The sequence below is a fragment of the Stegodyphus dumicola genome, chromosome 10 (assembly GCF_044657685.1).
Source record: "Stegodyphus dumicola isolate Sdum_Otavi_A_Nest chromosome 10, ASM4465768v1".
NCBI classification, from domain to species: domain Eukaryota; kingdom Metazoa; phylum Arthropoda; class Arachnida; order Araneae; family Eresidae; genus Stegodyphus; species Stegodyphus dumicola.
Window position 1 is genome coordinate 20,267,933 of NC_140777.1, and position 25,928 is coordinate 20,293,860.

The window sequence follows — 25,928 nt, forward strand, 5'->3', positions numbered from 1 at the left end:
CTGGAAGAGAAGAAAGCTCAATGAGACGAAATAAATGTCGGTTAAGAAAGGGTGCGAGGGCAACTCCGACAGGTGAAAGTGGAGCTTGCAGAAGAAACTGGAGCTATTAAAGATGATGTGGAAATGAGAGAAGTGGCATCTGAAGAATCAAAGGTTGAAGAAAAGTAGGAAATAGCTAATGAATTGTCTGAAAAAGATCAAGAAATAAGGATGAAACATCTAACGGGATTAAAGAAAAAGGACGAAAACGTGAAGAAATAAAATATGGGAAAGAAGCTTTTGATTCTCAGGTGCTGAAGTGGAAGTGAAAGAAAGGGAAAATGTGACTGTAAAGTTCGTCAAAACTGATGGTGAGTTTGTCAAAACTGATGGTGAAGTTACGAAGTCACAGTTATCAAGTATTGAACCATTTGAAAATTCATGTGACGGAGGTGGAAAAAGCCGATGTACAGCTTATGCAGAGTGCTCCATTATTGCAAGAAAATTCACCCACTTTGCAAACTATGTTTGCGTATCATAGTGCAGATTTTGCAGACAAGGACTTGATTCCAAACCAGGATGCTTCTGTTTATAAAGAATCAGGTTCCGTTCATGACTCTGATGCAGAATTTGGAGCTGGTTCCCAGGAAACGAAGGAAAATAAGCATGTACATCTGTTAAAAATACCGAGGTGAACAGTATACCTGCTGAGAATGAACTACAGAGTGGTGAAAAAACTGTCTCAGATCTTCCTGTGGATGAAAAGTCTGAAAGGACTGAATCTTCATACTGTGATAAGCATAAATATTTGCTCCTTTAGTTATGTTATTTGTATGTATTAAAATGTTTTGTTTGTATCGAATTTGGCTTCTGACCAAGGGTTGTACAGCCCGGGACATGCAGTCCTTGGGAGGGAGCAGTGTTATGAAATGTACAGGCGTGGTAAGATGGCTTCCCCGCAAAGCAGTTTTAGGGTTGCCACATTTGGTGAGAAATTGACCATTTGGCGACATACTGTGGACGGATGGAGAACCTTCTGGAACGAATTCTTATCAGTTTAGCCCAGAATGTTCTCGAACACCAGTTAACAGCTATATAAACCCTGCTGGTATGCGGAGAGTTAGCCAGTGTGAGTCCATATGCCTCATTTAGCGAGCTGATAGTCAGTCATTGAGCGAGTGTCTCGAAGTCTAGCGCCGAGTTGGTCGTCGAGTGCATCGAGAGAGTCTTTTAGTACATCGTGAATTAGTGCATCATTGAGTTTTGTCCTAGACTGCACTGAGTCGAGAGCTATACTCTCGTGTATCGCCGAATGCATCGCGTGAAGAGTATGTGGAATTCTGAGAACGACCAAGCAGAGTTGGGAGCTGTACTCAGGTTCTTTGCGGTGAAGCTGTCTCCACCGTTATTGCCTGACAGTGTGAAGGCTGTGTTGCTGAACATGTCAGCTTGTTTATAACAGTTGGATGACTGTAAAAGTGATTTTGGAGCTATCTGATTAATACTGGTAAATAAAAGTGTGTTTCGATACTTCATCAAGTGTCTTCGTTATTCACTCCAAATCTACGAACCCCGTACGAACGTGAAGGAAAAAAAATAACGCAACAATATGTTTGATAATCATTTCACTGCCCTTAAATTTAGCTGCCCACATGCTATGTACCATCGTACCCCCAGCTAGGATCAGCCCTGCATATAATCTGAGAGAACTGAACTTATGCACTGAGAATTGTAACAGCATCTATACCAATGCTATAATTCTTTCTCTCTTTCTCATAAACAAGCAATTCAGACAATTAAGAATTCTAGATATTTTAAACTCCAACTATCTAGATTCATTTTTGAATGTGGAAAATTATAAATATAGAAAATCATTAGCAATATCAAATTCCATACTAAAAATTCAAAACTACATAAATTTTTTTCAAATTTTATAGCAGTGCCTCAGGATTTTAAAACTTTGCTTTGGTGTATTTTATTGCTCCTGTTGAATTATATCACCTATAACAAGTATAATTAATAATATATAATTATAAATCTTAATTTTAAACAAATTTAAATTTAAATTTTAACAAACATGTAGAAAAGTAAAAAAGCAAATTTAAAGCCAAAATTAAAAAAAAAGGAAGCCAAAATAATTTTAAAAATATGTGCAAACATATAAAAGATTTAATTCTCGAACCAATTTACAATATCATTTAAATTCAGAAGCATTGCACATTTTTTAAAAATTATTTTGGCTTTCTTTTTTTAAATTTTGGCTTTAAATTTGCTTTTTTACTTTTATATGTATTTGTTAATATTAAAATTTAAATTTGTTTAAATTTAAATTTCATTCCTTGCAGCAATGGCACAAAGAATATTTAATTAAATTTGTATTTAAATTAAATTTATTTAATTAAATTCAATTTTTTCTTATGAAATAATTATAAATCTTAAATATTCATACATACTGTTCCTGAAAATGTAAGAAAAAAATGTAATATTTTATCTTCTGATATTACAGGATGCCTTGCAAGCAAATTCAGGAAGCGTTTCAGTGATTTTCTTCTTTCTTCTATAAATTGGTTATCAGCTGCATAGAAAATGCATTAATATAGCAACTATTTATTCAAATTTGTGATTATATATTTTATTAATATAATAGTTGCTGCATAATGTGATCATAAATAATACTATCATTTGGATATTGTTAATGAATTATTAGAGTCCCGCTCAGTTGTATACAAATGCATTAAGAACCTATTTGCAACCAGCAAGTCATATGATGTTACAAAAACTTTAGACAAAACATTTTTCCTGTTGAAATAAAGTCAACAAACTAGGAAATAAATTTAGAAATATATAATTCAAAAGTACAGGCGATATCCACAATTTTCAATAAATGGAATTTAAAATGGATAAAGAAAGAAAAAATTCTTTTCAATGATAGTTTCACGACAGGTTGAACGGATATTGTTGCTGTGGGCAAAATTCTTTATAGTATACAAAAATTTGAATGAGTTAGAAAGGAATACTAACCTCTTTGACATGCTATATTTGTTGAATATATATTCAGGAATTATATCTAAAAAATGAAAACGAAGAATTGTTTTAACTAAGACAATTTATAAATAAATGATGAAAAAAAGGAACTTCAGGAATAAGATGCAATATCTCCAATGAGCATGAATTGCAAGAAATTAAAAGCTTGTACATACAATGAACAGAAGTTTCTGAAATGCAGCCAATTTCTGAAATACATCCAGGCACAATATGCAAAAGAACTTTTGACTGAATGATGAAATTTATAAGAAATTCCTTCTTGAAGCTTGGATCAGAGAGGTAATCATCTTATTAGGATTAGCTATTACTAAAACATTGGTCAGATAATTTCCAGCAGTATTATAAACATTAACAGTTTGTAAATGTATTGTTGAGTAAAAACTGCAAGCAATCTACTATTAATGACATAGCATTATTTTACCTTTTATTTCTAACCAAAATCTTACAAATGTGTATACTTGTATGTTGTTTTTCAATTTCTATCAAATTAGTTCAATTATTTTGATATTTTTGGGAAAAAATGTCCTAATTATTTAATGTTACTATTGTGTTAAGACTATCAGAACAGTTGTAAACAATTGTGATCACATTAAGCAACACTTTTTCCATTAAAAAGTATCTATGGCCAGAAATGGAATGCTGCACAAATAAAAGTTCATATAATAAAATATAAAGAAAAAAATTACATCATAAAAAGATAAAACATGAAATAAATATATGAAAAAGAAACATACAAATATAAAATAGAAAATTATGCAATAAGCAACTTTACTAGCAGGCTTGAGGGGCTTTGCTCCTAGAAAAAAGCTGTCTACATCAGTCTATTTTTGAAATTCTTAATTTCTTTTTTTAAATCAATGTCAGATTTATTGATTGATACATATGAAAATTGGCCTAGAAATATTTGTGTGTGTGTTATTCTTTTAAGAAGCATTTTTTTAAAAATTTTTGTACTCTAATGTAAAACATCCCAACACAGAACATTATTCAAATATTCAAAGGGTTATTGTTCTGTTATCAGGGCCAGATTCAAAAAAGTATGTATGTAAGCATGTATGGATGGATGGATGTGTTCATGTATGCATGTATATATGAAAGTACAAATGTATGTGTGTGTGTATATATACACATGCATACATTCATACATTTCTGAACCCAGTCCCGATAACAGAACAGTAGTAGCATTCAAAGTATTCAAGCAATAATGAAAAGACAAAGTAATAGACCTAAATATGAAAGAAATTTCCCTTTAAATGCTGGGATCAACTTATAAGCTTATTAACTAAATTAACCTGTTATTTATAATTTCAGCATTTACTTTAACTTTTCCATTTCCTCCCAGAATATACATCAGTTAGCTAGTATTTAAACTGAGGCTTTTGGGTTGTAAGGAAAAGTTTGTTTCTGTCTTTTGTATTCACTTTAACATTTGTTCCTGTCAGTTCTAATAAGTTGCAATTTATTCAGCTTTCCATTATCGCTGCTGACATTTGAATCTGATAAGCCAGTTACAATATCTAAGCCAGCTTAGATTAAAATTTATTGAGAGTCTTTAACTACTACGCTATGTTTTAAATTAAATTTGACTGTACATAACCATTAACAAACAGACTTCTAATCTTTCTAAATGAACTTTCTAATGAAGAAAGACTTCTAATCTTTGAAAGAAAAATACTCTGAAAAATATATGGCTCAGTTTGAGAAAATAATAGACGGAGAATTTTGTTTAACCATGAAATCTATAGAAAATACAAACAACCTAATATTGTCCAAGTCATCAAATCTTATCATGTTAGAAGGCTTGGATATTGTTTTAGATATGACAACTTGAACCCTGTTAAAAAGGCAACCTCTGTGAGTGTAGAGGGTACCAGGAAAAGAGGAAGACCTCGCACAAGATGGATAGACTGTGTGGAGGCAGATCTCAAGACGTTGGTGGATTGTAGCAACTGATCAGATCTATTGGATGAAGGTCACTGAAATGGCCTTGTAATAAGGCTGTATTACAACTGAAGAAGAAGAAATTAAATCATCATGAGTTTTGGTTGATATTCTTAAAAAGGGAGGTTTGTTAAAATAATGCCTGGAAGGAGATGACAGATTGAAATAGTATAGCATAATTCTTCATTCTTAGACAGACTTCAAATTTTGCCCAAGAGAAGTGAATCTTCTGTAAAACTTTAAATTCAATTTAAACTTTTACACTAATGTTTGTAAAAGTTGGCTCATGTGTAGGTTTAGAATTTCAAATGGTTAAAGATCTTTGTTGTGATTACTTAAATTCTGCTAGTGAACATTATAAGATTATTACTCAAATTAACCAGTTATTTATAATTTTAGCCTTTATAATAACTTTCCTTTTCTGTTTTCTCACCAGAATGCAAATCAATCAGCTAGTATTTAAAGAGTTTTTTGAATTGCAAGACAGAGTGTGTTGCTCCCTTTCAAGGGCATGTTATGTTAGTTTCTGCCAGCTCTAATAAGCTGCAATTATTAGGTTTTATGTTATAACTGCCAACATTTGAATTCAATACGCCAGTAAGAATTTCTGAGTCTGCTTAGATTAAAATTTAACTGTGTAGTCTTTGACTACTATACTACATTTTAAATTAAATTTGATTCTTACTTTAGTTACACCATCATGAGGTGTGGTTGATATTAGTGAAAGAATATGCAGTTATGTTCTAACTTCTGTTTAATAGAAAAGGTTATTAAAACCTTTTCATGGCTTTTAGTTACTTAAGATATAGCAAAACAATTCATGTCTGATGGAGTAAATAGTTCCTGAGCAAGTAAAACCCCACAAGTTTTTCCAAAATTCAAATTCAGGCCAAATTTATTCCAATTTGTTCTATTTCTTTTCCTTGCTTAAAAATGATTTTGATTCTCTATTCACTTAAAATGTCAGAAAAACATTGCTTCGCATTTTAATTGATTAGATTACTAAAGAACACTCAGCTGAAATACTATAGATTAACTACACTCCTCCTTGTGAAAACAGGCTGGGTGTACAAGTATTTTTATAGTTTTCCTCACTTGTAATGTGAATATGAACCTGCTTTAATTAGGAAGTCCTCTATGATGACATTCCTCAATTTAGACAGGTAGGCCTGATATGTTTCGTTATAATTAAATTCTTTTTTTGACAGTTTTATTATTAAAAATTATTAATCACTATTATTATTATTAGTTTTCTTTATTGAGTAATAAGCTTATTGAATAATATTATTGCTGTAATAAGTATTTATTATGTTAAAATATTATTAAAATTACATTTAGAATGTAAATTATAGCTATTGAATTAAGCTACAGTAAATTAAAATTTGAAGTCTTTTGCTTACCACCCATGACTTTCTTTGGAGGTAATTGTGGAATTAACCTGTATGGAAATTTCTGCAGCAATAATTCATGCAAAGCCACAAAATCATTATACCTTCTCTGAACAATTGATTTATTTCTCTGAAATAAAATTGCATGTAACATTAAATACGAAGCAGAATTTAATATCAGATTAAAAAAAAAAAAAAAGAAGAAGAAGAAGAAGAAGAAAAAATAATTTGGAGCAAATTTAATCCTAGAGAAGAAAAAATGCTAAAAACATTAGAGTAAAATTATTCTTTTCATACAGCTTCAAAGTAATTGCCTGCAGACAATAGTATTGAATGAAATGTTCATGAAAATATAAATTTATTCAACTGCAAATCTAATTTTTAGCTGAGAAAGGAAAAAAAATGTTCACATCATAAAAAATATTACATATAAATAATGCATAAGTAGCTTTTTATTATTTTCAGTGAAACTTGATTGATAATATAATCAAAATAAAATTATTTGCAAAGAAAATATTTTTATAACCAATTTTATTTTGACACATATGAGTGTAATGATATCTTTCTCTTTCCTTATGGACAAGGTATTTAAAATCTGTTGATAAAAAAGTTTCTTTTAAAAAGTTGGGAGGGGGCTACTGGATTCTCTCCTCTGATTACTCTTGGCTTAAACTATAACTGAAATTAGGCTGAAAGCTCTCATGCACTTTACTCAAATTAATAATCCATACTCTCTCTTATGGCAGGCCTGTTTAGGGAAGATGTACAGAATTTTAAAAAATTCAATGATGATATTTTAATATACTGTATTATGGTAGGATGCTGTAGGAAGTGTCTATAGTAGGCCCTGTTTTTCTTTTAACAGAAGTTCAACTTGTTAACATTTTAAAAAAAATTTCACTACATTCTTTAAAAAGAACAATAATTGCTTTGAAATTTTATCCTACTTAAAGCATCAAACAGATCTGAATGAACTACTAAATAAAGTAGAATTAATTTTACATTGAAACTTATAATTTCAACTTTAAAAAATCAGCACTATACCTGACTAGTAACTTCATACTCTACATGCTTGAGGAATAATCCTTTCTTTTCGGGAACCAATGAAATTAAAACTGTGTCCAGAGCACATATCTCATGGTAGGTTAATCCTAAGCGCATAGGATTTTTCTCCCTCCTCAGACGTATACTCAAAATTCGAAGATCAGTTAAATCTCCAAGAGAAGGCTTTGGTAATTCTAATAAAAAAGTACTATTTCATCCAAAGACAAAACTAAGCAAATAATTTCTAAAAGATTTTAGCTTTTATATAAAAATATTTCAAGAATATTTAATTTAATATGTCAAAAACATCATCTGCCATAATAATAATGGTATGAATGTTATATTAAGAAAATCAGCAATTGGTTTATTATTACAAAGAAGCATTTTCTTTTCATATTTTATTTTTATTATTTTTTATCTAAAACTAAACTAAACTCAGTGGCGCAACAGCCCTAGCGGGCCAAAGCCAGCAAGTGCCCCGAAATCTGCTATTTTGACCGTGGGCCCTAGGGTACGTAAGCATATGCCCTGAACAAATGGTCAGCTTGTCGCAGGACCACCAGTGTTTAGTTCCCAAGTAAATTTGGTACTCATTTTATCGACCCAAGGGATGAAAGGCCAAGTTAACCTTGCCCAGCCCGGGGATCAAACCCCGGACCTGTGGTGCCGCTGCATGATGCGCTAGCCACTGCACCACCAGGCCTTTATTTTTATATCTATTCATGATAATGTGTTACCTCTGATACCTATGATCTGGTATTTAGCATTCCAGTGGCTTTCAAATATTTATATTGATTAATAAATAATGTTTTGATATTATGGACTTTCATTCTAAAATTTGGACAGACACTTTTTGATTTTATTTTAAAATTAAATAAATGCTTTGAAACACAAAGGCCTAGCATGTAACTCAAGTAACCGTAACAAAGCTCAACCATTTTCTATTATTTTAAAATATATCAATCTTTTCCAGTAATCAACCTTAAATAAATTATCAGCATTTTTCAAATCAGTTTTAATACACATACAAACAATCTAGGAAAATATTTTTTTCCTCTAGCATGTCCATTCAAATGATGATTATAATTAACAGAGAAATAATATTCTTTTTCATATCTTGATATTAAATATAAAGGAGGACAAATTATTCAAATACTTATTTCTTTCTTATTTCTAATATTTTATTTCTTTTCAGATATATATTTCTTATAGTACGTATAATTATAATTTTGTTTACAAGCCATATTTGTTACTTAAAAAAGTCTCTATATATTAAAAATACATGCCTTCACCAGTGAAATTCTGTATGAGTTTTTCACTAACAGGTTTTCCTTGTTGAGCAAATGCTACCAGAGCTAGAGCTTTATACAACCCAGTACGTGACAAATATCCTTGACGAGTATCCACAAGATCCCATATCTGTAGAGAAAAATTAAGCATTTTGTTCCAATCAGAAAGATTTTCAAATTTTGATTGAAAAAGTTAACTATTATAACCATTTGACTATTTTTCATTACCACTAAAAGAAATATTTTGTTACAGTAAGTTTTAAAACACAATATAAAGAGTGAAATCCAGAACTGTTGGGATTTGGCATTTCCAGAAATTTTAAATTTTAGATCATAAATTTAAATCTAATACAATTACAAGAAGGAATGATCAAATTAAAGATATTGATTAATTGTTTGTAAAACAGTGAAGCATTTATGACCTTAAGGTAATTGAATTTTACAAACAAACAAACAAAAAAACTTATGTTAACATTAATTTTGTACTATTAAAATGTTTCTTTCAAGGTCAGTTCACTTCTTTTTGTGCTATTATGATTTGTGCTAAATTATGTCTAGTCGAGTTAATTTTATACACATAGATAATTTGTTTAGTTGCAAAATAACACGGTTTATGCTCCTCTATCTGTCATAGTGAGAATCTGCACTAAATTATCAGTTGAAATCTTTTCATTCCCAGTCACCTCTTCGCCACTTTTTTTATACTATTCATGGCAATATTTTCTGGATTAAAAACCATATAACAATATAATAAATTACTATTTATATCAACTTAAATTATGCTTGGAAATTTACATTACACAGCTATAACTGATTTTGACTGGCGCTATGGTATTGAATGACCAGTTTTTGTTTTCCTAATTCTATTAAATTATTTATGAAAAAGAATCATATGTAATATTATCATTCCTATATCACATTCACTTTTCTTTTCTAATTTATTAGTTTTTAACAAAATATGAACAGTAAAAATTTTTAGACAGAACTTATTACCTGTGATAATGTTTGTTTTGGAAGACTTGATTTTACAAGCAGCTTTATAAACATATCTTGATCAACACAACTTTCTTGATTTGGACATAAAATATCATACATTTCTCGATAAAAGGGTGGAACAGTACCTAAGATATTTTTAAAAAGTAAATTAAAAAAAATTAGCATATATTAAATGAAAATAAAAACAATATCACGAAAAATAAGTGATATATACAAGCATTTGTTGATAAGAGAAAGATGGAGTGATTGTTATTCAGAATTTTAGATACTTTCACATTATTCTCATCCCAGCTGAAAACTGGTGAGAAAATATTCATTAAGCCAAAGCAGTATGTCACCAAAATAGTACATGATGCTACCAAAAAGTATTAATGTGGCAACCCAGGTATGCACATAACACACGTCTGTTTCGGCTGATGCACAGTGTCATATTCCATGGACGCCAAGTTTGTGCAATTCTTAGATATCTCTTAAGTGAAAACAGACCATTGAGTACATGAGGAGAAAAAAGTGACAAAGATTGAATTTCTCTAAAAAAGTAAATGTTTCATTACTGATGTGTCTTGCTTTAGATTTTATTAATTGATTGCTCTCGTGTGAAATTCTGACTGTGCTGCCATTTTGAAAATGGCTGTTACCTTTAAGAATAATCAGGATGAATCAAATTTTGAAATGTATTAAAAAATGTATATATCTTGAAAAAAGAAAAGATATAAACACATTCCACTTTAAGAATTTGCATTGATAATATATATTAAAAATAAGTATGAAATTAATTTTTAATATGTATTATAAATTCAAATTTTTAACTGAATGTAATACAGCTGTTATGTCTACTGATCATAAATTTACATCATCTCCATTATTAAAAAAATGAAATATCTGTTAGATATAAGAGTTCATCCGACTGTGTAAAAAGGGAAGAATATATCAGTCAAAATGAGCTGAGGATTTAGTTTTCATGCTGAAAATAACATGTTGGCCCATATACCTTTCTACAGAAAACTATTTGGTACATGTTGTCCTATAATGGAAAGAATTTAAAATATTTGCTCAGCAAGTTCACAATTTTTTTTAATTAAAACTTGATGATTTATGGATCTTCTATTGTTTTTAGACTTTTTAGATATTTTTGTATTTATGGAGATTGTCTAGTTTTGCTTGTCCAACAACAACAAACTTGGTGATAATACTGGTTCCATTTAAACAACAGAGGTTATTATGACCTAACAAATGAACAAAAATTTTTCTTTTTCCATTTTTGAAACCTTTACATAACTATTCTCAATACACAGCTATATTTCAATGAAAGGTCAATGCTGAACAGGCAAGTACCTGCCATTGGATTAAAAAAAATATTTCATGAATGTAGTTACATTAAATGCTGTGAAGAATTGATTTAATCTTCTGATAGCCAGATTTTCCATGCAAAACTGCATTTATACAGCATGTGTTAGCTAAATTTGTGTAATTACTTTAATTTTTTTTTATAACCTTTCAATAGAGCAACAGCTAGATCATTGAGGAAAACAAGAAAGCAAAATATTTTAAATTATAAGGTAATATATGCCAAGTGATAACAAATCTTATATAAATTATAACAGTGCCCACCAGTGGCCGGGTGGTAATGTCACCGAACACTGGTATTCGATCCGGGATTAGAATCCTGGCAAACAGACTTGCTGCATGGGTTTTTTCATGGTTCCCCCCTCATGTGTAACAAGTATACGAGTCAGTTTCCCTCAGAAAGCCCTCCACAAAGTCATCCTTCCCATTAGGCAGATAGCTCTCGTGTGCTTTGCAGTAGTTAAATAAACCAAACCACAAATTATAATAAGGCTGCTCAGGAAATTAAAAAGGTAAGATTTTAATAAGGTACAACTGAATGCAAGTGATCCACTATAGAATCCACAATTAAAAGAGGATATTGCTAAAGGGTGGAAAGAATTTTCACAGACCCATCAGTTTTTATATTTTTGTATCTGTCAATGTCAAATTTATTGAATGATACAATGCAAAATAATGAAGCAACAGTATGTCCTATGTTAACAATGAGGAAAAAATAAAACAAATCATTTCAGTGGATGCTTTCTCTATTTTAGAGATATTTTAAAATACAGAACTACGAGTATGATGCAATGGTATTGAAATTTGGAATGTGAGCTGTGCTGGCAATGAGGAAGAAATACAATAAATAATTTCTGAAGATGCTCTCTCTCTCTTCTTGAGACAAAAACATTTCTAATGAAATATGAAACAGGAGATGTAGTATTTTAAATCTTTAAAAAAAAACCACAGATGTAGAAATTGGAGAGTGAAGTCTTTAAAACATTCAATATGAGATTTCTTTTCTGAAAATTATAATATAAATAAAATTTTAAACTAAAGCAAAATAATAATAATTTTAAAGAAATAAAATTTTGAAAAATTCCTTTATTTATTTGTGTTATTAAGACCTTTACATTGAGGATGATACTTAATTTTTGTTTTTCACTGCACGAGTACTTCCTCGCCCCTCAAAACATTATCACAGTAAAAATGAGCTGATGACTAAAGTTGTTTTCTTGTTGTAATAAGGTGATACATATATATTTCCAAAAACTGTCTTTTAATTAATTAATACTTTTTATATAACAAATTTTATTGCTGGTACTGTGATCGGGATTCAAAAAGCGTTTCTGAACTTCAGTAACTAGACAGCTTTAAAAAAAAGGTTTTCTAAAGTTATTACTATTTTTAAATCTAAATCCAAAATAATTTGATTTTATGAAAACAATAATTTTATTCAGCCATTTCAGTTCAGAAATTGTCATTAAAATAATTCTCATTATAAACCCTACTTGCACTATTTTTTTAGCATGCTTAAAAGAGAAATGGCATTTTTACAGATGTTTCAGTTATAAAGGAATACAGCATTTTGTCAAAATAATACAAATTGGTAATTTCTGTTATATATTAATTAGAAGTTCTAGTACATATTAATTCAAACAAGTATATGGAATGCATTTTGAGAATCAAAAACATAGCAACAAAAAATCTTAAAGCTCAAGTGTCAGTCATATGAAATTTGAAATCATTAATGCAAACTGTAAACTAATAATTTCTAAAATTTTATCTTATAAACCAATGCTTAAACTAAAAATTAATGCTATAAAGATTTTGTTACATTAATTACTCTATGGAATATAAAATATATATTACAGTATTTGGCAGTTTTTCTCCAGAACTCTTCTTAGTGAAAAAAGAACTTGAAACTCTTCTTAGAAAAAAAATTTTCAAATTCCTATGAAACAGCATATTAACATAGCAGTTACACAAAAAATGTTAACATTCTTAATATTTTAAGCTTTACCAAGTAAAATAAATTAGATAAATTTTTATATTTTCTTATACACCCTAATGAAATCTTTTACTGTACTTTTAACAGCATACACAAATTTTTACACATTTAATTTTGTAGGTCCACAATACTCAGAGCAACCGCTGATTATACTTCAAGATCTGATATATTCAATATTTATTGACTATACCACCTGTTACGTTATTAAACATATACATAACACTTAGAATATCCCTTGAGAAACTTTAACTATGAATTTGGCAAATCACTGCAGGAAAAAAAGTGAAATTTTTCACACAATTTAGACATTTTCATGTTTTTAAAAGTTGCACTAATAGCAAAACAGTAAGACTATATAGAAATATAAATAAAAGATAAAAAAAGCTGCAATACAAATGAAAAAATTAGACTTTCCTGAATTTCTGATTATCCTATTTTTCAATGATATTAAAATATGAATTTATTAATGTTACTACGTTTTTTTGACCTTGTTTACATGTAAAGTAACTTTACAGATTACGAATATTCGGCATAAAACTCAATTGTAACTACAAATTTATCACTGTGTTTGAAGCCACAATAAATGTCATCGATGGCATATCATATTTTCAATTTTAATTCAAACATATAATTACCAAATGCTAAATCCGCTGCCATGATCACTAATGTACACAGTGTGTGTGTGTCACGCCTCCTTTTAAATATACCCTTTTAAATCTTGCTTACAGATTCTAAAGATAAGTGCAGATCATCTATATTTTAAGGTTGATTTCAAATTGTCAAAAAAACTGTAACAGTATTTTGATTAAAATCATAGTTTATGTATATAATTTTATCATGATTTAAGATTATTTAATAATTCTTCAAGTCGAAGTAAATGCAAGAAATTATTTACCTGCATCGTTTTGAGCTCTAATGATAATCGTGTCGAATATCTGGCAACAAAAGTTTCGCGCAAAAATGTGATAAGTGTGTTTAAATGGACTTGCAATGACAGCCGAAGTATGTTTAGTCAACATGTGAATTGTGTCACTAATTTACGATTTCTTCTTATAAAAGACGATACAGTGAAAGCTGTGACATAAAAATTTTATGAGTAAGTGCATATATATTATATTGAGAGCATTTAATGTATTTGAAAAAGAGAATGGAATGTTAATCTGTATGCACCTTAACTTTCCCGAATATTTTGTGTTTCTGAAAGGTTTAATGTAATCTTAAAGGAATATGTGATTTAACAAAATGTAAAATAGAGTGTACCATACAAGCATTTCATACTTTGCATGTGATTAAATTGTAACATTAAAATAGAGTTAATTTTTTTTAATATTATTTAATATTAGAAATAAAAAATATATACTATTAATAAACATAGGCTATATCATTCGTTCTCGAATATTAGTATATTGTAAATTTGGTGTTATTCGAATAACAACTTTAAGCATTTCTAATTTTGAATTAAAATGAGAAATCCTTTTCTTTCTCTTTTATTTCTATCTCTTAATCAGAGCTTAAATTGCGCTAGAGCCCTGCTCCAGTATTTCTGAGTTTCTAGCTTAAATCTTGATTCTAGCCGGAGCGCACCGGAGCCCGAAATAAAAGTATTCCTGCACTTCTTTTATGTAACTGACTCACAGTAAATATGTCTTAAAATTAATTATAACTTCTGAATACATGCCTGTCTTTCTTTTGGGAACAAACTCTTTGATGGAGGTTAAGACTTTTAAGGAAAGAAAAGCCTCCATCCACATGTGCAAGGCTTATTCTCCAGGTAGTGCAATCAATTTATAAAAGCGGGTAAAATGTTTTGTTCCTAAAAGTACTAAAAGTTATTACTTTAGTTGTGTATGTACAGTGCTGGTGACTTTTCACTGCAGAGGCCTGCAGACTCGGAACTATGTAAACCGATTACAGGGTAAAATTATCGCTTGTGCAAACCTTGCTTTTGTTCTCATGTTATTATTGAATCAGAGGCTGATCTTTGGAATATGGTAACAGGTAGTTTGGCGACATTTTGGAGGCGATAAAGGTTACTACCTAGGACGTTGGGAATAATGTGAGAAGTTTTCAGTTCCGATTACGCATTTTGTGTGAGGGAAATGAGAGATCATGAGATATGTCATGTGACATTAATGGACAAATCACTGTTCTTTAATCAGAAAAGGGGGTATATTGTAAAAATATCTGATGTACTTTATAGGAGTAGTTTCATTCTATGTTCTGTGAAACAGTGTTGTTTAATATTTGGATCCCATGGCCGTATATAAAGTAAATCTGAAATTTTTACGACGTTTATGTGTAATTGAAAAGAATTGCTTAATTGCAGATAAGTATGAATGTCCAATATGTGGGAATGAAATGAGATTGTGTGAAAGGAAGGTCATTACAGATAGTTTGAATGGCGGTGCAAGAAACCTGGTGAAAATGAACATTTTGTGATCCGCCATGCACTCAAGATTCTGTGGAAGATTAGGTAAGTTAGTATTTTTAATTAATTGAGGATATTATTTTTATGCATTGTTCTAAATGTAAGGAGTATATAAATTAATATGGTATTATTGGAAAATTGTTATTAGCACTGATTTAGTTTAAAGTAATTAGGATTGTAAGCTAATTTTTATTAATTTAATGTACATGCTTATTTATATTTTAAGTAGTGTTTTTTAATTTAATTATATTTTTATTTAATGATCGTGATTTTGAGAGTTATATGTTTGTAGTATTTTGGAATACGTTTGAGTAGAAGTAAATGTGCATGGAAAGAATTTAAGTATTTGACACTAAGTATTTGTAATCATTTTTAATGTTTTGTTATAAATTCATTGGTGACGTTTATAATAGATAATTTAGAGGTAAAAGTTTTTGGATATTTTATTTATTTTATACGTGGAAATGTTCATTCTTTGAAAGGGTATATACTTTTTTGCGATCAGGTAATTTCATATATGTGCTTTTTACCGGATTTAAAGATTCACAAAATTTTCATGCATTTTCGTGAAATTTTTCTAATTTATGACAAAAAAACAGTGTACATGGATATAGTGAAGAGTGTGCGCAATGCCATTTTTGTGCAATTCTGAGATGTTTTTTTAAGTAAAAATAAGTCGACGTGTACATGGTTTAGTGATATTTTAATTAAATGATAGTTATTTTGTGTATTTTATGTTTGTAGGAATTTGGTATACGTTTCAGTTGAAGTAAACGTGTATGGAAATAATTTAAATATTTGACACTAAGTATTTGTAACTATTTTTAATGTTTGTGTATAAATTCGTTGGTGACGTTTATAATACAATAGATAATTTAGAGGTAAAAGCTTTGGGATATTTTATTTATTTTATACATGGAAATGTTCATTCTTGGAAAGGGTATATACTTTTTCGCGATCGTGTAATTTCATATATGTGCTTTTTACCGAGTTTAAAGATTAAGAAAATTTTCCTGCATTTTCGTGCAAATTTTTGTAATTTATGAGAAAATAGCAGTGTAGATGGACAAAGTTAAGAGTGTGTGCAATGTCATTTTCGTGCGATTCTGGGATGATTTTTTTTAAGTAAAAATAAGTCGACGTGTAAATGGTTTATGTGTATGTGCTATTCTGAAAAATGCGCAAGGAGTTTGCGATTGTGAACTTTTTCCCAATTTTGCAGTTAATATTTGTCATGATTAAGCAGTTTTGTTACATAAAATTTCTAGCATAAGTGTAATTCGGCTAGTAGATTGTTGGAAAAAGTGTTGAGTAAATAAAAAGAAAAGAAACATGTCTTTACTTTGTGAAGACAAAATGGCGGCGGGGAAAAAAAAATAGAGGGTTGCTGTAGCAGAGTTGGTCGCCAAAAAATCGCCAAGTTACCATAATCCAAAGATCAACCGGATCAGATTCAGAGGAAATTTCTTTGCGCAGTTGCATGCTGCTTAAAAGCTAGAATGATATCTGCAGGGCATCGGGTTCAGAAAGTTTCACTTCAGGTTTTCGAAGCTTCACTTGTCCATTAAATTTTTTTTCTATACTCTCATATTATTTCTGGCATCCTCATTATTGATGCTTTAATCATTTTACTTTTTCTGTTGGTGTGCTTTAAAAAAATTTTTTTTGTTCCCTCATCTCTTGAAAGTTTGTCTTATCCGATATTCAGGAACTTAAATTCAGTCGGAGACTGGCTAAGCTATCTCTTTGTTCTTTTAATAAATGACAAGTCCAGCCAGAACCCTGAATTAGAGGAGGTTCGATATTTTATTTCTTTTATTTAACTATTTATCATGAAAAATTAATTTATTAAATTGTATTTATATTTTTATATTTTATTGCATTTTAATTTACTTATTTTAATTATTATACATTGTATTATTTTATTAGTTATTTTATTTATTTTTTTTTTCTCTTCTTGACGGTTTTAAGCCACTGGGCTCCGACACTTCTGATTTTTAAAATTAATTCCTGCTCATAATGATAATACATGAAATGTGTTTGTTCATAAGAAAATTCACAAAGTAAATGATTGGGTTTGATACTGTATTTTGAATTCGGATTTACTGATATAAATGTTTTTTTTTAATGCATAATAAATGAAATTTTGGTCCGAATCGATAGAAATCTGAAAATCAAGTAGAATTTACTTTTATGTACCAGCAGTATATCAAACTAAATAGCTTATTGAGTCATTTAATGTATAAGGGATGAAATAGGCAGCTATTTTGCAATTATGAAGTACTGCTTCTTAACCTTTTTCGTACACAGCTCCCTTTAGAAAGCTCTGATAGGTAAAAATATATTTTAGGGTGCCCCTTGGCAAAAATTGGCAGTTTTTTTTATGATTGGCCAGCAAGGCACAGTTTCAAGATGACCGCTACACGAAACCAAAGTAACAAGTCAATACAATTATACAAACTCTGTGTCCATGTCCACATTGATCTATTTTCACTTAAAAAAACATCAGAGAATGGTGGAAACTTGCCATTGTGCACTCCCTTGACTTTGTCCATGTACTTATCGATCTATTTTTACTTAAAAAAATCAGGACAATGATGATGTCATATAATGTTAAAACAAAGTTACTCATCACCAAAAGTGAACAAAATTTGTAGCCAGTTGAAGCTCAGTAAACTGCATTTTAAGTCACACAATGAAATAGCATAAAAAAGGAAATGCACATTACCGCATAAACGCACTACAAAAAGGAAATACAGTCAAAAGTCTTTAATCCGGACGTCCATAATCTGAAATGATCTATAATCCGGACCTTAAAGCTACAAACTTTCGGCGCATGCATAAACGTAATTGCGCAAAGGTATTATGCCCATATACGTTTACACATGCGCATAATACGTTTATGCATGCGCGTTTAATGTATAACGGACGGTATAAGCTAAGCTAAAATTATCTAATTATCTATTTCAGTTAATGTTGCAGATTGCGTTGTTGCTTAATCTTCTAATTGGATCCGGCGTATTATTTTTTGCAGACTGTTAGAGCAATTTTATAAAACTAAGCTTGAACTTTCGATTATGTCAAAAAGAATTTCCGATTCTGGAGCTGCCAAAGGATCTACAAAGCGAAAGCATGTTTCGATGTCCATCAAACAAAAAGTAGAATTGCTGCAAAAAATGGATAGAGGCATATCCTTTGTTTCTCTAACCATTTCGAATCTGTTTATCAATTTCACGCTGCTCTCAGGGGGAAGGGGGGAGGAACGTCGCTGCGGCGCAATGAACTGGAAGTTGATCTGTCAGCACTATCCTTATCTTCAAGGCAGATGTTTTTATTTTATTCGGCTTATAATTCCTTACTAAATGTAGTATTTCATCTCGATGTACTCCGTCTTTGATATGATTTAAATCAAATTCCTCGTCATTATAAATATCACGAATACACATCAAATAGTTCTCTGGTTGCAATTTTCTAATTTCGACTATGCGTAATGTATGCTTTAGGCATGTGCACGTTAAAAGAAATGTTTAATAAAGTAAACAAATAAAAATTAAACTTTTTTTTTGTAAATTTTGATACCCTTTAGATCATAATTGCTCTTTATTTCATAAATTACGGTTTCATATTTTTAATTTTATAATTTCTGCATGCCATCTTAGCAGATTTAAACTGATGATCTATAATCCGGAAAAACCGATAATCCGGAATCGCCGAAGTCCAGATGAGTCCGGATTAAAGACTTTTGACTGTATTGACTTAACCATATTTAGACATTTCGGTACTTTTCCGTTTTGCCGGCGCAAGCAATAAATTCGCCAATAATGGTACAACCGATGCCAAACGGAATATTCTCGCTGGTAACCTTTTACGCCTAATTTTCAAAACAAGTCGCAGCTTTTTCTTATCAGATTGATTGTTTTTTTCAATACTGGCATATAATTACATAGAATTTTTATCAGATAGTTCAGTTTTATATCTAATGCCTTTTTCGGTAATTAAGACAATTAGGATGCAATCACAGCGCTTACCTGAAGCTGAAAATATAGAAGAAAAGGTAAAGTCAAGGGTTAAATTCATCCATTCTAATGAGAATGCATTAGCGAAGTAAAGCACTACAGTTTTGCATAATTTCTGAGTAAGCTATTCGTACAAATTGAAATATTTCTTGCATTTAAACATGTGTTCCAAATTAAGATTTAACTTGAAATTAATGTAGATAATTACTGAGAGCATAAGATTTTTGTAGAGTAGTTTACGTGAGATGAGATCGCTTGGGGTCACGTGATATGAACCGGCGAATCAGGATGTTGAACCATGAAAGCATAGTAAATTCTTAATGTCTTTTTAAAAATTTATTGTCTTTATTTATTGGCTTTTTATAAAATTTTAAGCGATATTAAGATGTTTATGCCTTCTTTTTTGAAAAGAATTCTTAGAACTAACATTTTTTAAAATATTTTTTATGTGTATACTCTATGTTGTCGCCAATAAAGTCTGCTTGGCGAGATTTGCGCCGGCGAAACGGAAGAGTACCGACATTTCTGTGTCTTCAGTCTGTGACACATAAAATTCCTTAAGTCCAGTTTCCGGATCCTTAAATGTCACTGTGTGATTTACTGAGAAGTGAACGAAGCCATTATTGAAAAGACAATCATACGACTTCCTGCTGTTGAATATAATTGTTGTTCCAGGTAAAATATTCCGTTGAATTACATCCAACAAAGTTTCTATTCTTTTGTCCTCAACAATTTAACAAAAAAAAAAAAGAAAAAAAAGAAAGAAAGAAAGGGAAAAAAACTTCTGCTCTGTTGTTCTATACCAGTTTACAATGCAAAGCACAAAATATGCAATGTACACTGAGCAACAAAAAAAAAGGGGGGGACTGTCCTATATCTCCCATTTTATTGGACCCACAAAATTTAAATTGCATTTTTCATGTTTCGAAAGCACGATTTTGAATATATATATTAGATTTATATATAGCACTATTCTAACATAGGTATTTTGACATAAAAATCTGACTTTTTCTGAAATAACATACCAATTATTTTCCATATTTCAATTCTACAACTCAAATTATACCAGACTGCCAAGTTTTGTAAAAATCATACGAGTAGTTTTTAAAAAATTAGCTCTCAAAATTTTAGCTCCTCTTCAACCATTTTTTGTGTTTTATTTTTAAATATTTTTTATAAATTTTTCGAAAAAGGTTTTGAATTATAACCTATAAAATTTTTACCATCATCTTAAAGTAGGTGTAGTTCTAAGCATACCTGCAAAAAATTAGAGTTTTTTGTTCAAAATTTTCTAATATATACACGAATTTACATATTTGCGGGTTTTGAAATTTGGCATCTTTTTTTTTTTTTGAGTGATAATAACACCAAATGTGGTTTATGGGTTTTGTTACAGTGAATTGCCACAGCTAATTTTAACCTTAAATTTCAAATAAATTTTTATGGATAATGAATTATATGAAATTTTTTCTCTCAATGATGTGTAATAAATATTTATTAATACTACAGTCAAAAGTCGTTAATTCGGACACCCATAATCCGGACCTCAAAGCTAAAAACTTTCTGCGCATGTGCCGCTGTGGCACATGCGCACAAAATTATTAAAGGTAAATAGTAGTCAAGGTAAATAGTAATTCAGTAGGTAAATAGTACTTTATTAAAGGTAAATAGTAATTCAGTAGTCAAGGTCTTACGCGCACGCGTTTTACGCGTGCGCGTAAGACCTTGACTACTGCGCTTATGCGTGTGCGAGAGTGCAGAATACATTTTCGCGCGCACGTTTTATGTATAACGGATGGTATAAGCTAAAATTATCTAATTATCTATTTCAGTTAATGTTGATGATTGCATTGTTCCTTAATCTTCGAATTGGATCCGTCTTATTATTTTTTGCAGACTGTAAGAGTAATTTTATAAAAGTAAACTTGAACTTTCGATTATGTCAAATAGAATTTCCGATGCTGGAGCACCCAAAGGATCTAAAAAACGAAAGTATGTTTCGATGTCCATCAAACAAAAAGTGGAATTGCTGCAAAAAATGGATAAAGACATGAAGAAGGTGACAGAGAGGTTAGTGAAAACGAAAAAATTTCGATTGACAAGTTAATCGGTATTCTCGGTACAGCAATTACGGGACTTTGTAACTGAACAAGAAATTATGTCTGTTTATAGAATTAAAGAGAAAGTATTATCACATAAGACAAAGCAACTTAAACAACTTACATTGAAAGAAATGTTTAATAAGTAATGTTTAAAGTAAACAAATAAATATTTAATAAACAAATAAATAATAATAAGCTCTTTTTTTTTTTTTAAATTTTGATACCCGTTAGATCATAATTGTCCTTTATTTCATAAATTACGGTTTCATATTTTTAATTTTATAATTTCTGCATGCCATCTTACGAGATTTAAACTGATGATCTATAATCCGGAAAAATCGATAATCCGGAATCGCCGAAGTCCCGACGAGTCCGGATTAACGACTTTTGACTGTATATGAAAAGCTATTTTTTTTTTAAATTATAGATATTCAAATTTTTAACATTTTTTTTAAATTTCTTTCTTTCTTTCTTTTTTTTTTTTTTTTTTTTTTGAAATATTTGTAAGAGTAAATTTTTACCTTCGCCGTGTTATCGTCTGCTACTTTACTTTAACTTCATATAAATTGAATTGTCTAAAACTGAGAAAGTTCATTTGATGTTTATTTTCACAATGTTTTTAAGCAAACAGGGCATTGACAGTTTGGGTCATATCCCAGCTTTAAAAAATATATATATATAAATATAAATTTTTACATTAATTCTCTTAGAAGGAATGTTTTAAGTAATAATTTTCTCTCGTGTAGTAGAAGATTAAAAAAAAAAAAATAAATAAATAAATAAAATAAAATTCTTTATAATATAGAAATTATTAGGCTTAAAAACTTTAAATAATATGATTTAGATTGTTTGCACCCGATATAAGAATCGGGTCACTCGGTGGTACAGGATAAATGCTGCTGGAGTGGTTTATTTCTTTATCATTTAACAAAAATCTTTTAATTCAGATATTTATCCTTTGGACTTTACTTTAAACTTTATTTATAGTTAAAATGTCTAGAAAATAAAAATCTTTCTTCAGCTGAAACACATTTGATGCAACTGATATTTTAAAAAATTGAAAAGAATGCAAAATTTATGGAAGTGTAACAATCGAAAAATCTTAATTTTCTTGTGTCGGCACTGAAAACAAATGTTGAAGGAAATTAGAGAGAAAAAACCAATCTACTTCAGGGTAGTTGGGTGTTCAAAGAGAAAATGCTTGGACGTCTACACCAGCAAATAGCAGCAGTGGAGTTTGTGCTAACGGAAAAGACAAAAATGATACCATTGCAGATTAAAGTGATGAGCTACTGGCTTTTGACTGTATGGTTTTATAAATTTAAATTATTTCATAGAACATTATATCGTCTCATGATTTCTCAGTCGAATTATTTGAAGATTCAGGAATTTATCCAGTGACGTATATGGATATCATTTAAATACATTTTCCCTCTTGATGAAACCAATCTGTCCTTTCATCTGATGCCTTCAAAATGTCTAGCCTCTAAAGATTGATAAAGTTTCTGACCAAATACTGATGAAATGGATTGAATTGGATTATTAAGTTCTGGCAAAGCAGGGCTATCTGCCTAAAAGGAAAAATGCCTTTGTGAAGAACTTTCTAAGTGAAACCAGCTTGTATATACATTACACATGTATACAAGCTGGTTTTGCTTAGAAACCAGAAAACCACGAAAACGGCCATGCAACCAGCTTATTGGTCGAGATTCGAACTCTGGGGCGAACTACCAGTGTTCAGCGACTTTACTACTCGTCCATTTGTGTGCCCTTTTAAAATGGAAAGTGATAACTTAATTTAAAATTAATATCAGAAATACCAAGATGTTTCAAAAAGTTGGATGCTTTTAATATACTCGCAGAATGCCTGAAAAAAAAAAGAGCTAGCCATTAACAAGAAAAAATAAATTTTTGCATAAAATATAGTATTTTATAAAAAATTTTATGATATTTGGTTCTTGCGATTTCAAAAATAAAATATTTGACTAAAATATGAATAATATTTTAAGAAGTTAAATGTAGGATGATAAAATTGTGTAAAGCAATGAGCACAATGTTAAAACTATTTAAAGTAATGTAGGCAACTTATCCTAAATTAAAATGTCGGATATACATCTCTCTTATTTATATATCTTTCCTGAATGGAACACTGAAAGGCATGTTAACTGTGCTTTATTGTATTTTCTGTTTTAATATATGAAGTTCTCACAAAGTATTCTTCGGTAAGAAACGCAACTCAAATAAATAAAATCAAATTCTGGAAAATTTATATCAATAAATATATTTAAAATGCGCAGTTCGAATGACTGAATAGAAAAATTTAAAACAATTATCTGAAGAGACAATGTAACACAAACAATTAAAATAAAAGTCTAAAAATTACCTAAAATAATAACTATGACTAAAAAGTATAGTATAAAGAAAACTGTTTGAAAAAAAATAAAATATACGATGCACCTTCTATTTGAACTACTCAGTTGGCATGAGTAAATAGAAATTTTTAAAACAGTTATTTGAAAGAAGCCATGCAACTTAAACATTTAAAATGAAATTCAAAGAAGAAAAATATTTAAAATAATAACAATTGTAATTAAAAATATAATATAAAGAATGTTATTTGAAAGAAAGAGCAAAGTAACTTTTTTCCGCTCACGCACAATGTAAAAAGGAAAATAGGTTGTCATGTATTAAGAAGTTCATCAAGTGAACTATTCTTGGCGCAAACTCAAAAACAAAAGACCAATAGTATAAATTTTTAAATTTCTCTGTAAATTTCACACCAAATTTTGCAAAATTTAATATTTAGGCATAATTTGAACCGTAGAATCAAAATATGTAAAAAAATTGGTATGTTATTTCATAAAAGTCCGATTTTGTGTCAAAATACCTATGTTAGAATAGTGCTATGTATAAATCTAATATATATCCTCAGTCAAGCTTTTGAGACATGAAAAACGCAATTTGAATTTTGTCAATCGGCCCAGTGGAATGGAAAATGTAGAACTGTCCCTTTTTTTTTTTTTTTTTTTTTTTTTTTGCGCAGTGTACTTCCTTAACTGACATCCAAAGCAGAAATAAAACCCTTACAAATATGTTCCCATCAGTCAATTTCACCACTGTCATGTAACCAATCACATCATAGTAGTGTTTCTATAATATTCAATTACTCAGGTTACCATAAATGAAACAACAACTTGGCAATAACCCAAGGGGCACCCTAAAATGTAGAATAATCCTCTGATAATATTCAGAGTCCTCTTGTTAAAAAACGATCCATTTAGCTGGTAAAGTGGTTAGTGAGGCTGATTGCTTCAGGACATCCTCCACAAAAATGCATTAATCAGTTAACCTATCATAATGTGTGATTCGAATCCCAGATAAAGCATGAACATTTGTGTGATTGTTTTTTCTCCTCTTGTGTATGATGGACACATTATGTTTCTGGAAAGCATTGTCTGAAATAAAGAGCTTATCTCACAATGAATGCTTAATCGCCAAGTGTTTGCCATTGATGCGAAAAATAACACTTTCTTGGAATTAATTTCAACCAAATTAGGGTTAAACTTGTAATAAAAACTGCAGAATATTATTACATTCAGCAACTGCCCAGCCTGTATAGTGGTTAGTGATACCGACTGCATCGATGGATTTGGTTTGAACCTAGCAGAAGGCATAGAAGTTTGCACACATTTAGTGTTTATGCAGCAAGACAGCACTCAAAATGCATGGTCAGCCGAAAGCTTTCTTTAGGAGTTAGAGATTGGAAAAGAAGGGTAGAAGACTATCAAACTACTTCCTCCCCCTCCGAGATATTCTTTCTCAGAATTGGAGTGTATGATCCTTGTGATGGAATTTTAGTGTCCCACCCAGTTTGATCTGTAGCCGTAAAAAAGTTGATACCCCTTTGTCAATTTCATGTTAGTATTTTCTGTACATTTAAAAAAAAAAAAAATTATTAATTGAAAAAGAGGTACAAAAATAAACAGTTACAGTTAAAATTAACTTAAATATATTTTATATTCCAAAAAGTTTTCTGAAATTTTATTCGCACAGTATTAAAAATTAGAAAAGGTAAAATCTTTGCAATTCTAAAAAAAAAAAAAAAAAAATGCAGAACTACTCTTATATGCACCCTCAAGTCGCCAAATTTCTTACCTAATATTTTTGGCAAGAAACTCCACGGTGCCATATTACTATCTAAATTTTTTGTCTACATTTTTCAAACTTTAAGCCTAAAATGTCTCCAAAAACGCGGTTTTCACACATGCAAAAACCACGCTTTGAACACACAATTTAAGCTAAAAATCTGAAACAAAAACAAAAATTTTAGATAGCAAAAACGTAAAATTTCTAACCAAAA

The 25,928-nt window shown here is 30.0% G+C and overlaps 2 protein-coding genes across 5 annotated transcripts in view; one reads left to right on the forward strand and one right to left on the reverse strand.

Moving 5' to 3' along the window:
• LOC118204410 (sorting nexin-8-like) overlaps nucleotides 1-13,730 on the reverse strand; it is a 41,913-nt gene extending 28,183 nt beyond the window's left edge. Inside the window, exons 1-7 of one of the 2 annotated variants that reach the window (XM_085824709.1) lie at nucleotides 13,658-13,717; nucleotides 12,884-12,965; nucleotides 9,680-9,807; nucleotides 8,684-8,816; nucleotides 7,398-7,591; nucleotides 6,366-6,483; nucleotides 2,433-2,554 (exon numbers count right to left, since the gene is read on the reverse strand). In XM_085824709.1, coding sequence (XP_085680835.1) covers nucleotides 2,433-2,554; nucleotides 6,366-6,483; nucleotides 7,398-7,591; nucleotides 8,684-8,816; nucleotides 9,680-9,781 — 669 coding nt within the window. In that variant the 5' untranslated portion in view covers nucleotides 9,782-9,807; nucleotides 12,884-12,965; nucleotides 13,658-13,717. Of the gene's footprint in view, nucleotides 1-2,432; nucleotides 2,555-6,365; nucleotides 6,484-7,397; nucleotides 7,592-8,683; nucleotides 8,817-9,679; nucleotides 9,808-12,883; nucleotides 12,966-13,657 lie in introns of both variants that reach the window. The other variant, XM_085824708.1, reaches the window with a different exon arrangement.
• A 234-nt stretch (nucleotides 13,731-13,964) lies between these two features.
• LOC118202070 (uncharacterized) overlaps nucleotides 13,965-25,928 on the forward strand; it is a 71,884-nt gene continuing 59,920 nt past the window's right edge. Inside the window, exon 1 of one of the 3 annotated variants that reach the window (XM_085824714.1) lies at nucleotides 13,965-14,118. In XM_085824714.1, the coding sequence (XP_085680840.1) occupies nucleotides 14,115-14,118 (4 nt within the window). In that variant the 5' untranslated portion in view covers nucleotides 13,965-14,114. The remainder of the gene's footprint in view (nucleotides 14,119-25,928) is intronic. The other 2 variants (XM_085824715.1, XM_085824713.1) reach the window with 2 other exon arrangements.